The 14,809-nt window shown below is 40.7% G+C and overlaps 1 protein-coding gene across 2 annotated transcripts in view; it reads left to right on the plus strand.

Moving 5' to 3' along the window:
• LOC144693609 (KH homology domain-containing protein 4-like) overlaps positions 1 to 14,809 on the plus strand; it is a 46,136-nt gene that overhangs the window by 15,212 nt on the left and 16,115 nt on the right. For both annotated transcript variants that reach the window (XM_078563425.1, XM_078563435.1), the window contains exons 6-9: positions 308 to 462; positions 3,659 to 3,870; positions 4,774 to 4,834; positions 8,214 to 8,274. In XM_078563425.1, coding sequence (XP_078419551.1) covers positions 308 to 462; positions 3,659 to 3,870; positions 4,774 to 4,834; positions 8,214 to 8,274 — 489 coding nt within the window. The remainder of the gene's footprint in view (positions 1 to 307; positions 463 to 3,658; positions 3,871 to 4,773; positions 4,835 to 8,213; positions 8,275 to 14,809) is intronic.

Genomic DNA, 14,809 nt, shown 5'->3' on the forward strand with positions numbered 1-14,809 from the left:
AATACCAGTGTTATAGATTTGTTGCAGGAGTTGCACCTTCGTGCAGGTTTTTATCTTGTAAACCTCATGCAATTTCTGTACTGGTATATGGAGCTGAGCAGGTCACTGTTTAGTTGGAGTCATAGTTTTTTATTACATTGGTGCTATTGATAAAGTAGATTGTACAGTAACCTTTTCAGGGAATACTTTACATTGGAAATACTTTTTGAAAGCATTTATAGGTTTTTTACTTGCAGTTACTTTACGTTTAATTTCCATTCCAAGAAAACGATGTGCATCAAGTACAGCTGATTTGTTTTCATCTCAGGGGCTGTAAACAGGATCAAAGAGATTATTGGTGAAGCATTAGCAAAAGAAGCCATCAAACAACCACTTCCACCTGTAGTGACATCTACTGCAAGGAGCAGTCCTATGACTGCACACAACTCTCCATACAACTCTTTGCCCCAGTTACAGCCAGGGGTATGTATGGTTTAGGCTAAACAGAATATTAGTATGCGCTTGCTGTATTGGTTAATATTAGTTATAGAATTATTTATAAGTGAAGTTATGCATCAACAGACTCAGATTAACAAATACTTGATCGAATCATAGAATTACAGTCTAGTAATTTAATTTTAATGGCTTTATCTTATGGCTGTGCTGTAGAATAATTCTGCAATATTAGGCCAATGCCAGATTTACCAAAAGACAATAAAGTGTTTTAGAATTTAGATACTTTATTTAAAATACATTTTTGCTAAGCAGTTTATACCCTCCTTCAAATTGAATTGGAGAATAAATGGTTAAGCCTGCTTTGATAGGGAATTTAAACTTGGATATTGTAGGATGCCAAATAGAGCTATTTGCTTAGTGTGTTCCTGCCTTGGCTGAAGCTCTAATCATTCTGTCCAGGAGACCTTGGCACATTTGTGTGTTTGCAAGCATGGAGCTCTATCCTTCAGGTTCAATCTTCAAATATTTAAAGACCATTGAAGGGAGAATTTCTGCTCTTTATACATCTAAATTAAGTTCAGGTAGGTTTAAAACATGTGCAGGAGGTCTAAAATAATTCCTGAGAATTTCCAGGTTTGACATGACACTGAACTTCGACTCTACGTCCACATACTTCCTCTCAGAGGATTCTTAGCCTTTGTTGCTGCAAAGTCAGTTCAGGTCTTAACTCAGGACATGGCAAGGTTCGTCTCTGTGAAATGAAAACAGTTTTACACTGAGTTAAGTTTGTATTTTTGATGCATTTTAAAAATTACTAAAAGTGAAGGCTGTTGGTGGTGGGCAGTGAAATATCTTCCATGTGGATACAAGTTGGTTGCAAACAATCTCAAATCAAGCTCAACACAATCAAATGCAAAGTAGTGCTTCCTCTATCTTGCTGAAACATTGTTGAGATTGGTGCTAGATCACAACAACAACTTATATTTATATAGCACCTTTAATGTAATAAAAGCTTCCTAAGACAGTTTGCAGGCAAATTATAAAACAAAATATGACACTGAGCTGCATTAGGAGATATTGGGCCAGATGTCCAAAAGCATGGTCAAAGAGGTAGGTTTTAAGGAGTGTCTGATAAGTGCTGATGTAAGTTACAACTTATATTTGAAACTTGTGCTTTTGTAGATTGTCCACAGTTTTAAAAAACTGAAATATGGTGGACGCACAATTGGAATTAATTCAGCAATGAAATAATTTGATCAAATTTTAAAAGCAATCCGACTTCAAATCAAAATTGAAGACAGTCAAGTTTTCAATTTTAATCCTGTTTTTAATTGTGCCTTTACGAATGAGCAACTTGCTTTAGTGTGAGTCCTTTTTCACCAGATCTGACGTTTTGGAGCAGGGTTGTCCAACTCTTTCCTTCCTTGTGTGCCACTCAACTGCCTATGGACGTTGCGAGCTACAAAGTGAAACATTGAATGATGGGGCAGGATCTTCCCCCCCATTTGGTCGGGGGGGGGGTTAGCGGGTGCGAGCGGGCGGGTTGAGATTGGCCGCCATTTTACGTGGGCGTGCCAATTAAGGTCCGCCAAGTGTGACGTGTGCCGGGAAGCACTATGCACTCCCTGTGTGGACGGAAGGGGGAGATTCCCTGAGCCGGGAGTGCGCTCTTTCGTGCACATGCGCGAAAGAGCATACAGATCTCCCTGAGGCAAAGTGCTACCTCGGAAATCGGCTCAGGTTTCAAACATTGAATAAAGATGAGAAAAAAAATTATTGACATGTCCCCTCATGAGCTGGGACATGTCCATTACTTTTATTTAAAAATTTCTGTAACGCTTTAAATCCCTCCTGAAACCTCATCTCGCTTGTGAATGAGATTTCATGTTTTTTCGGAAGCCCGCCTGGGCTCCCAGCCTCCCTGCAAACCTTAAGTTTGGATGGGCAGGTCCATTGATTACTTCAATTACTTCTTTAAGGGCCTTAAGTGGCCGTTGGCAGGTCGGGACGCACACCTGACATCACCCCGCGTCATTTTACGCGTCAGCGAGCAGGCCTTGCCCCCCACTCGCCGACCTAAAAATTCACCCCATGGACTGTAAACTTAAATAATAGAAAAAACCCACAAAATGCTGGGAATACTTAGCAGGTCAGGGAGCATCTGTAGAGTGAGGAACAATTAATGTTTCATGTTGATGTCAGCACTGGAAGAAGCTAGAGATTTAACAGTTTATAAGCAGCACAGAGTTAGGAAGAGAAAAGGGGCAGGGAGAAGAGTGGTGGAGGAAAGAACAAGAACATCTGTGACAGGCTGAGTGATTATTCAAATGACAAAAGGGATGAGGGTGTAACTAAAGCAAAAAAAGGATGACAGTGGGATGAATTTAAAAAAAAGGTAGGTCTAGAGGAGGAACAAATGGCAATAGGAGAACTTTTCCCAGTATCTGCTTTCTGGAAAAATGGGAGCAGTGGTTACGATCTGAAGCTGTTGAAATCAGAGTGGAGTCCAGGAGGTTATAAAGTGCCTTAATGAGAAACGAGGTGTTGTTTCTCTAACTTCTGCTGAACTTCATTTCAACAATGTAGTGGTCAGAGTGGGACAGAGAATAAACTTGAGTATCTAGTTACTATTATGGTATAAGAAATTTGGTATATGTATTCAAATGAAAGAACTCTTTTTTAGAATGGTAAACCAATTTTATGGGTCAGATTCAGACTGAGTAATATATTGGGTACCCTGTTTTAAACCTATTTGATTATATACTTGGAGTGAGATGTCAGCAAATCTTTTAATGTTTTGTCCAAGTTGGTGTTTCTTTATTGCTTTAACTTTTCCCTCTTAATTTGTTGCTCTTGAAAGCTAGTGTAATTCCAATATAATCCAGCCAAGAGAGTACAGTAAAATGAAATGTGAGCGTTTCTGTGACTGCTGTTAGCACTGCCCTATGATTGGCTAACAGGGGGATGTTATGTGGCACGTTATAGAGCATTGTAACCTTTATAGACGCCCCCCTCTCCCTCCATTAAACTATAAGCCTGAAGATTTTGCCCCTAAAATGAACACTTTAAAATATTAAGGCTGTTTAATGGTTTCAGCTTGGTTTGTTCTTAAACTTAGTTAAATTTAGAAAATTTCTCCATGTATTAAAAGGATAGAGGGAGTTAAGTGTATTTGATCAGTTTAATGCTGCGTGCTGAAATGCGTTTTTGTTTCTCTTTACAGATGCATTTTGTTCAGGACAAAATCTTTGTGGGTCTAGAGCATGCTCCTCCAAATTTCAATGCAAAAGAAAAAGTGGAGGGCCCGGGAGGATCTTTTCTGCACCATATACAAAATGAAACAGGAGCCAAAGTTCACCTCCGAGGTAAAGGGTCAGGGTTCATTGAGCCAACATCTGGAAGGGAGGCATTTGAACCTATGTATATTTATATCACGTAAGTCTAACTTTTTTAACTTAAATAGAAAAATTACTAATGGTAGCAACTTCTGAGGGAAAGTGCAGTTTATCATTGCTATTCTACTACAGCTTAATTTTATCAGTACAGTAGGGCTTAAATATTACAGAATGTAGAAAGAATGTTATTTCCAGTGATACATTTGTCACTGAGGTGAAGGTTAGTTGCGAATTTCTCAAGGCCTCTTGCTGAAAAGCCGGTGGAAGACTAGTGGAATTTCCAGGAAATTGGCCTGAATCACTTGCCCCACCCCCCTTTTCTACACCCCTTCCAGAGCTAGACACTACTAGGGTAGATTGTAGTGACTTTGTGTTACTCCTAAAACTGTGTATTGAATCTGGAAGCTTCCTGATTTATTACCTCAATACAACTTCACACAGTTTGCTGCCTTTTGGGTGAGAGGTTAAACTAAGGCTTTATTTGTTTGTTTAGGTAGATGTAAAAGATCACTGCACCTTTTCAAATAAAAGCAAGGAGTCTTGGTGGCATGGTTAATCTTCATCCCACATTGAATGCCACCAAAACAATTATCTGGTCATTTATCTAATTATTGTTTCTGGGGTCTTGTGCATAAAATTGACTACTGCATTCATCTGCAAAATAACATTGGGCACACTTCAACAGTAATTAATTAGCTGTGAAGTGCTTTGCACCATTCTGAGGATATGTAATACATAAATGCAAAATATTTCCATGTCAACAACCATTAGAGAGCTTTATTTACTACTCTACACATGTATGTAATGTCACTGTAACCTCTTAAATCAGTAATTTGGCTGCCTGTTTCCTCTATTGAAATTGTAAGCTCACACTTAAGGAAAATTAATATTCGGTATCCTGGATATGTTACCCTTTACATAGCTATATTTTTTGTTTTCACAGTCATCCTAAACCAGAAGGTTTGGCGTCAGCAAAAACACTTTGTGAAAACTTGCTTCAGACAGTAAGTAGACCTGATCCAGTCAAATTGACTGAGATATGCTGAAATTTAATCTTATTGCAAGAGAAATAGTAAATTTGTTGGTTGCATTTTATGCCAAGGTTGGTAACCACCTTGATAAGTTGAAGTATTACAATACTTTAAAGAGGCAATATGGCCATTTTTCTAAGTATTAGTGGCTCTTCTCTTAACAGGCTACCCTTCTCTGATTGAAGTACAAGATGGCGTTGTGCAATACTGTTTATTCCCTAGCACATGAAATGACAAATTGCCACTTAAGAAAAGTCCAGGAATTGTCCATATAAGTATGGGTGCTTTACTACTGCATTGTGTCAGATCCATACTGCAGTACTGTTCCAGTGGTGCTTTCATCTCCCAGTAGAAAGTAACACCTATATCCCTACAATGGGTTGGTATATAGTGCAATTCCATAATGGTATAGAGCCATACAGAGCAGGTAGATTCCATATTCATATCCTTAGTAAAGATGACAGCCAATCTTAACTGAGGCAGCGACGGGAATGTTGAGTTGGCTTCAACGTGCATCAACTAAGGAAGAGGCAAATCTAATAGCAATCAGCAAACCTTTATGTAGTTGCATGTATGATGAATGAGGACAGGTTTGGTCATGGCTGTGAAAGCCCCCAATCAAATAACTCAGTGCTCACTTTTGAAGCTCCCAAATTAAGAATGACTACCTGTGTGACTTATTGGAAGACTACTGCAATCTGTGGAGCTTTTACATTGTATGTCATTTCTTTAGAGAAAACTGAGAAAGAAATTGAAAATCAAAGTGTTCCTAAGTACTTTGTGCAATACAGTTTCAGGACTTGCGCTAGCTGAATGGTGTTAAGGCATAGGAGAAAGAGCATAGGAACAGGAGGAGGCCATTCGGCTCATCAAGCCTACTCTACCATTCAATTAGATCATGGTTGATCATCTATCTCAATGCCACTTTCCTGCACTATCTTCATATCCCTTGATTTCATTAGTCTCCAGAAATATATCAATTTTTGTCATGAACATGCTCAATGATTGAGCTTCCACAGCCCTTTGGAATGGAGAATTCCAAAGACTCACTACCCTCTGAGTGAAGAAATTTCTCCTCATCTCAATCTTAAATGGCCTACCCGTTATCCTGTGATTATGTCTACTGGTTTTAGATTCATCAGCCAGGGGAAACATCTTATCTACACCGACCCCGTCACACCCTGTAAAACTTTGTAAGTTTCAGTGAGGTCACCCCTCATTCTTTGAAATTCTAGGGAATATACAGACACAGTCTCCTCAAACTCCTCATACAACAATCTTACCGTCCCAGGGATTAATCTGGTGAGCCTCAGTTGCACTCCCTCCATGGCAGTTATATCCTTCCTTAGATAAGGAAATCAGAACTGCGCACAATACTCCAGGTGAGGTCTCACCAAGGCTCTATACAACCGCAGCAAGATATCTTTACTCCTGTACTCAAATCCATTTGCGATTCAGACCAACGTACCATTTGCCTTCCTAATTGCTTGCTGCACCTGCATGCTAGCTTTTAGTGACCCTTGACAAGGACACCCAGGTCCCTTTGGACACCTGCACTTACCAACGCCTCACCATTTAAGAAATTTTCTGCCAAATTGAATAACTTCAGACTTATTCACATTATATTCCATCTGCCATGCTCTAGCCCATTCACTTAGCCTGCCCAGATCTTCTTGGAGCCTCTTTGCATCCTCCTCAAAACTTAGGTTCCCACCCAGTTTGGTGCCATCAATAAATTTGGAAATATTACAATTGATCCCCAAATCATTATCGATTGTGAACAGCTGTGGACCCAGCACTGATCCTTGCGGTACCCCACTAGTAGCAGCCTGCCATCCTGAGAATGATTTGTTTATTCCTGCTCTCTGCTTTCTGTCTGCTAACTAATTCTTGATCCATATTAGTATATTCCCTCCCCCCCCCCCCATCCCATGTGCTCCAATTTTATTTACTAGCCCCCTCTGTGGGACCTTATCAAAAGGTGAGATATAGTAAGAGGCCATGGAGTATTGATCACTTACCAACTTGAATTGTCAAGTTCTGGAGCAAGCTAACAGGTCAGAGTCTAGCCATGCTAATGAGCTGAGTCCAACCAGTTAGGGAAAGTTGGAGAAACAATAAAAGAAGCTTGAAAAAGAATACCTAACTGAAATCACCCAAATTAGTTTTAAATGAGATTTTATAAATTATTTTGAAGTGATTGGGAATGGTGTTGGATTTAGTCGTAAATTGATGTATTCAACAATCTTGCATGGAGAATAATATGCAAAAAAATCTTGCATTTATATAATGTCCTTCATGATCTCAGGATATCACAAAGTGCTTTACAGCAATGACATTTTTTTTGTAGTGTAGCCAATGGGACCTCCATCAGCTCCTGTTTTCCCCCAGAATCTCAAATTTGAAATTCATACCCTTGCATTTAAATTGTCCCATGGCCTCATCTGTTCCTATCTCTCTGATCTTCTCCTGTTCTACAAATCTTCCCCTCTTCCTAGCCCTGCCCCTCTGACTATGACCCTTTGTGCACCCTTTGCCCTGACCATTTGTAACAGTGTTTTTGGCCACTTAGGCCTTGTGCTCTGGAATTCTTTCTCTAAACCTGTCATCTTACTACTTCCCTCTCATTTAAGGTCCTCCTTAAAACCCAGCTCTTTGACCAGGTTTGCACATGCCAGGATTTTCTTTCTGAAAATTATGACAAGCAGGCAGTCGCAAACTGATAGCCTGATGTAGCGAGTAAGGTCAGCAGTGAGAGATCAGAGATTGTTTTTTAATGAAAGCAAAATACTGCAGATGAAGGGAATAAAAATGAAAAATGCTGGAAAAACTCAGCAGGTCTGGCAGCATCTGTGGAGAGAGAAAGAGAGCTTCTTTTAGAAGTCATATGGACTCTAAACGTTAGAGGAACAATGGGCAAAATTTCATTTGATTCCCTTTTAAATTATATAGATTGCCATAAAATGAATTATCTTTTTGCGTATTTCAATAAAGCAGAGTTGTATTAATAATTGACTTTCCAATGAAATATGATTGCCTATTCAGACACTTCCGTAAGCATACTGCAACCACCTCTGTTATGAGCCTGACTATAGGGTAACTGGGTTGACTGTACTTGAGTTGGAAGAGGTTAAGGAAGCCACTCTTTATTGTTAGGGAATTGTGCAGAGATGTTAGTATAACCTTGCATTATAAAAAGATCATACTCCAAATAGCAGTGATCGCAATTAATGATGAATGTGCAATGTCAGAGGATAAGATGTATGTTCTGATATTAAGTCCAGATATTAGTTTACAAACTGAAATAATTATCTAATGCTCATTTTTGAATACTGTCTCTTTTTTTTATAAGGTATATGCAGAATATTCTAGATACCAAAGCCAGATTACATCAGGAATGGGTCCACCATCAGGTATCCTTCTGGAGTGATGTGAACTTTGAGAAACACAATGTTAAAGCATATGTTTTGCTTGGAGGTTTGTGGGACTGGAGGGGTTTGCAGAGGTAGGAAAGGGTGAGGCCATGGAGGGATTTGAAAACAAGGATGAGAATTTTAAAATTGAAAGTTGCTTGACCGGAAGCCCATTTAGGAGACCGAGCACGGGTACTAGGCGAACAGAACTTGGTGCGAGTTAGGACGTGGGCAGCAGAGATTTGAATGATCTCAAGTTCATGGAGGGTTAATATGGGAGACCATCCAGGAAAGCTTTGGAGTTGTCAAGTCCAGAGGTAACAAAGGTAGGAATGAGAGTTTCAGCAGTAGATGAGCTGAGAAAGGAACAAAGTCGGGGGACATTATGGAGGAGGAAAAATGTTGCACTAGTGATAGTGCAGATGTGTGGTCAGTAGCTCATCTTAAGATCAGATATGACACCAGGGTTGTGAGCTGTCTGGTTTAGCCTCAGAGAGTTGCCAGGGAGAGGGATGGAGTCATTCGCAAGGGAATGGAGTTTGGAGTTGGGACTGTGAACAATGGCTCCTGTTTTCCCAATATTTAATTGGAGGAAATTCCTACTCTATTGGATATCGGATAAGCAGTCTGATAATTTTGCAATAGTGGAGAATTCAAGAGAAGATGATGGTGAGATAGAGCTGGGTGAGGTCAGCATGCATATGAAAGCTACCGTTTTTTCACATGTTTTTGCCAAGGGACAGAAAGCAGATCAGAAATACAAGGGGGGCATTGAAAGATCCTTTGGTGGGGGGCAGCAGAGGTAATGGTGCTGGAGAAGGAAGAAAAGCTTTTGTAAGTGATGCTCTGGCCTCGATTAGATAAGAATCGAACCAGCTGAGAGCAGTTCCATGCAGCTGGATGACTTTGGAGAGGCATTGGAGAAGGATGGTGTGCTCAGCTGTGTCAAAGACTGCAGACAGATCAAGAAGGGCAAGGAGGGATCCCTTTGTTACAGACAAGTAGGATGTCATTTGTGACTTTGGTTAGAGCCATTTCGGTAATGTGGCAGGGGCTGATTGCAGGGATTCAAACATAGAGTTCCAGGAAAGATGGGAACGGTTTTGGGAGGCAACAACACATTTGAGGATATTGGAGAGGAAAGGGAGGTTGGAGTTGGGGTGGTCCTTGCAAGGACAGTCAGGCCAAGGGTTGACTTTTTGATGAGAGGAGTAATGACAACAGGTTTAAAAGGGAGGGAGATAATATCTGAGATAATATAAGACTATCAGCAATATCAATTGACATGGGAAGCAGGAGGGGGAATTGGGTGGTCAGCAGTTTATTGGGAACTGCAAGTTTGCTAGGCCTACAGCAATGGGTAATGTATTTTTTTAATTCTTTCATGGGATGTGAGCACAGCTGGCAAGGCCAACATTTGTTGCCCATCCCTAAATGCCTTGAGAATGTGGTGGTGAGCCTCCGCTTTGAATTACTGCAGTCCATCTGTTGTAGGTACACCAATAATGCTGTTAGGAAGGCAGTTCCAAAATTTTGACCCAATGACAGTGATAGTTCAAAGTCAGGCTGGTGTGTGGCTTGGAAGGTAACTTGGGTGGTGGGGTTCCCATGTGTGTGCAGTCTGGTCCTTCTAGATGATAAAGGTCGTGGTTTTGGAAGTTGCTGCTGAAGGAACCTGGGTGAGTTGCTGCAGTGCATCTTGTATATGGTACGCATTGTTGCCGCTGTGTATCAGTGACAGACGGAGTGGATATTAGGTGGTGGATGGGGCATCAATCAAACGGGCTTCTTTGACCTGGATGGTGTCGATTTTCTTGGTGGTGTTGGAGCTGCACTCATCAGGCAAATGCAGAGTATTGCATCACACTCCTGACCTGTGCTTTGTAGATGGTGAATAGGCTTTGGTGAGCCAGGAGTTGAATTAGTAGCTGTAGAATTCCCAGTTTCTGACCTGATCGTGTAGGCTTAGTATTTGTATGGCTGGTCAAGCTAAATTTCTGCTGATGGTGCGTGATTCAGCAAGAGTAATGCCATTGAATGTCACAGGGAGATGGTTAGATTGTCTCTTCTTGGAGATGCATGTCACTTGTGTGGTGTAGAATGTTGGTTACCACTTATCAGCCCATGCCTGAATCTTGTCCAGGCTTTGCTGCTTATGGATGGACTGCTTCAGTATCTGAGTCTCAAATGATATTGAACATTGTGCAACCATTAGCGAACATCCCTACTTCTAACCTAATGATGAGGGAAAGGTCATTGATGAAGCAGCTGACTTTGGTTGGGCCTAGGACACTACCCTGAGGAATTCCTGCAGTGATGTCCTAGAACTGTAGAACCTGGGGCTAAACCTCCTAAAACCACAACCACCTTACTTTGTGCTAGATATGACTCTAAACAGTGGAGAGTTTTCCCCCTGATTCCTGTTGACTTCAATTTTGCTTGGCTCTTTGATACCACACTCAATCAAATGCTGCCTTGGTGTCAAGGGGAGACCACTCTCACCCCACCTCTGCAATTCAGCTCTTTTGTCCATGTTTGGACCAAGGCTGTAATAATGTCAGGAACCAAGTGGATCTGATGGAGCCCAAACTGAACACCAGTGAGCAGGTTATTGCTGTGTATATGTCAGTTGATAGCATTGACATCGACACCTTCCATCACTTTGCTGATGGTTGAGAGTAAACTGGTGGGGCGGTAATTGGCCAGATCGGATTTGTTGGCCTTTTGTGGACTGGACACAGCTGGGCAATTTTTCACATGTCAGGTAGATGCAACTGTTGTAACTCTTTCGAGTTATCAACAGATCGCATGTAACTCTTTCGAGTACATTCACAGTTCTTGGTTTCCGGGAGTGGGACATGAACCCACAACCTTCTGATTCAAAGGCGAGGATGCAACTGTTGTAGCTGTACAGGAACAGTTTGGCTCGGGTGTGGCTAGTTCTAGAGCACAAGTATTCAGTACTGCTGCCAGAATGTTGTTAGGGCCCATGGCTTTTGAAATATCTAGTTCCTTCAACCGTTTCTTGCTATCATGTAGCGTGTATCAAATTGGCTGAAAGCCGGTCTTTGTGATGCTTGGGACCTCAGGAGGAGGCCAAGATGGATCATGCGCTTGGCGCTTCTGACTGAAAATGGTTGCAAATGCTTCAGCCTTGCCTTTTTCAATGATGTGCTTGGTTCTCCCATTGTTGAAGCTGGGGATATTTTTGGAGGCTCCTCCTCTGTTAGTTGTTTAATTGTCCACCACTATTCATAACTAGATGTGACAGGATTGTAGAGATTTGATCTGATCCATTGGTTGTGGGATCACTTAGCTCTGTTTGTTGCGTGCTGCTTCCTCCGTTTGGGATGCATGTAGTCCTGAGCAGCTGCACCAGGTTGGCACCTCTTTTAGGTTTGCCGGGTGCTGCTCCTTGCATGGTCTTCTGAACTCCTCTGAAGCTCTGATTCAACTGAATATGGTTGAGAGAGCAGGAGGTAGGTCTCATGGACAAAGATGAGCTTGGAGAGGGCATGAGGGGAGACGGGAGAGGAAGTGGAGAAAGATCTAAATTCAGGGCTAGGGCAGGGGGGCACTTTGAAAGAAATTTGACCCGGTGGGCTAGTGGAAGGAAGTGATGCGGCAGTGGTTGCTGATTGGGTGGTCACGATCTTAGTGAAAACGAAAATAAAGATTGAGATGGACAAAAGACAGAGACCAAAGTAAATAATTTGAAAAAATGTGATTTTAAGAGGATGTGATTGGATCTAGGGAAAAGAAACTGGAACATTTTACTGAAACCGAGAAATAGCACTGTGGTTGGAAACATTTAAAAGGGCGATTAGTAGAGTCCGGGAAAAAATAAATTCCACTAAGAAGCAAGAACAATCTAGCCAGTAATTACTTACCATGGATGAATAAAGAAATGAGGCTGAAATTGAAACTAAACATAAAGGCGTTCACTAAGTACACAGACAACATAGGAGAGGATAACAAAAAGGAATATGTAAAGGTTAAGAAAGTTAAAACAACAATTCGGAAGGCTTTATCAAGGTACATAGAAAGAAATAATGAAGTATTCAGTATACAGATACAGAAACAGCCAAGGTAAAATTAGGATAGGCTAATTTACACATAGGGATACACATCATAAACTTGCAGGGAAATGGCAAGACTACAAATAATCACTTTGCCTGAATGTTTACTGGGGGACTAATATATACTTTTACAACATAGAAACAGGTCTGTCATACGGACAGGCTTATACTGGTGTTTATGCTCCACGTGAGTCTTCTCCAACTTCACTTCATCTTAGTCTAATAGCATAACCTTCTATTCCTTTCTCCTTCAGACTTACCATATTTCCCTTAAATGCCTCTATCACGGTTCAAAATACAGGGGACAGTGGGCAGATTTGCCCTTGAAATCCCCAAAAAAGCTCTTAGAAGATCAATGATGGGTGGAAAATGAGAGACAAGTCACCCCCATACGTGGGAGGGACAGAATCTGTGAAGAGCTATTCCTCCAATCACACAATCTGATCCTCCCATGCTCGCTGCTCCAGCTCTTCCCCCTCCCACTCTTGCTGTTCCAACAGAGAGAGAATCTATGATTGGAGGAACAGCAAGGGCAGGAGAGAGAGAACCTGTGATTGGAGGAGCTGGAGCTTATTTTGGCTGGTCCTGCTGCTGCCATGCAGGAGACTTTGGCTGCACCATCACCAATCATTTGAGGAGGCCATATTGAGGAGAGGTGAGAAATGGAGAAATTTTGCAGAAGTGCTGGTTAATGGGAGGGTTGGGGTCTGGGACTGATGCCCATGAAGGAGCCGCTGATTAATGGAAGGTGCTCTGGCTTCAGTCAGCATGAAAGAGCTGAGGGTGGCTGCTCTGGAAAATTGTACTATTTTCTGGTCACCTGTAATCTGAATGAAACCAGAATGAATGTCAAATGTTCTTTAATGCACTGGCACATTGTTCACACCTCTGAGAAACTCAGGTGACCACTGGCTTGCATTCGCCCTGGTGTTCCAAGTGGCATGTGAATGTTCTCTCAATGACTAAGCAGAGGTGCAAAGGCTTCCTTATGCTTTCCGAAGCTAATCCCACGAAACAACCCCTTGAAATATGAACAGTAAAGCTTTTGTAGAAAGGGAAAAAGTTGGTATTGACATGCTGATATCCAAATGGTAGCGTTCTGATCTCTTGGAGTTATGTTCTTTTGAGTTCATTTTGTTTTCGATTTTATTAAAGATCGATTCCCCCTAACCAGCTCCATTTGAGAATAAAACACCTGTCCTTTATTTTTATTATGGTACCGAGAACCACAATTAATGCTCCTTTGGTTCATCCGATCTGTGTCTCATTGAAGTATGGATAATCATGCAAGAAGGTGCCTTATCTTGGAAAAATCACTAAAAATATGTGAATTAAATTATTTGTTATCTGATGGTTAGCTTGGTGCTGCAGCATTAATTTGTGTGCGTTCCTCTTGTTGCATAGTTGGACTTTTGGAAGTCAGTATCCTGACGTGCTCATCAGCACTCACTTAAAACAGAAACATTGAGAGGAAAGAAACTTGAAATTAGCAGATAAAAACCAAAGAATGCTGAAGAGTGCTAATTGCTTGCAATAATTTTTTAAAACGGGCTGCAGACGTGAGACTCATTCCTAATAAGTTACCAAGTAGTTAGAACTTTCATTTTGATAACTGTTTGAGATATTTATTTGTAATTAACAAAAACATTTGATTTATAGATCCCAAGTTAAAAGATTTATATATACATATACACAGACTTTGGTATTTGTGCTATCTTATCTATCTAAAGATATCTAAAAAATATTCAACACAAATAAAGATGGCAATGTTACTTCATGACTGAATGAAAATCAAAAAGTAACCCTTGGGAAGACATTAAGGGTAGTGGGGGGAGATAATTGATAAACTGATAAAGCTTGGAGAGGATAAATTCCCTGTTTTGGATAGATTGTATCTGTGCATACTGTAGAAGTTAGGGAAGAGTTAGTAGAGGGACTATTATATATGTACAGGTATTAATAAAGGGAATGCTGCCAGAGAACTGAGGGAGATTTAATGTGATTCCTACATTTAAACAGCAAGACAGAACAAGTCAATAGACCAATTAGCTTAACTTCATAGGAAAGATAATGGAGTCTTTATTCAAGTAGCAGAGGAACATCTAGAAAATGAAAATATTATAGAGCCATCATAGAATTCAAAAGGTCATGCTTGGCCAACCTTGGGGAATTCTAAGTAACAGGGTAGATAAAGGGCAATAGACATTAACATACACATTGTTTGTGATTGATTACTAAATCTTCCTTGCATTACAAACTTGACATTTGACTCAGCCACATTACTGGTGTTTCAATTGTTTGCAAGGAATTAAATATTAAAATATAATGAGAGAAATTTGTTTGGAAAAACAGCTAATATTCTCAAGTTTAATCTATTTAGTGACTGCTTTTTACTCAAGCACACAATTTTTTAATATGTTCCACTTTATATGCTGCAGTGGTAAAATTAATTTTTA

Source organism: Cetorhinus maximus, chromosome 2 (genome assembly GCF_964194155.1).
Source record: "Cetorhinus maximus chromosome 2, sCetMax3.hap1.1, whole genome shotgun sequence".
NCBI lineage: Eukaryota > Metazoa > Chordata > Chondrichthyes > Lamniformes > Cetorhinidae > Cetorhinus > Cetorhinus maximus.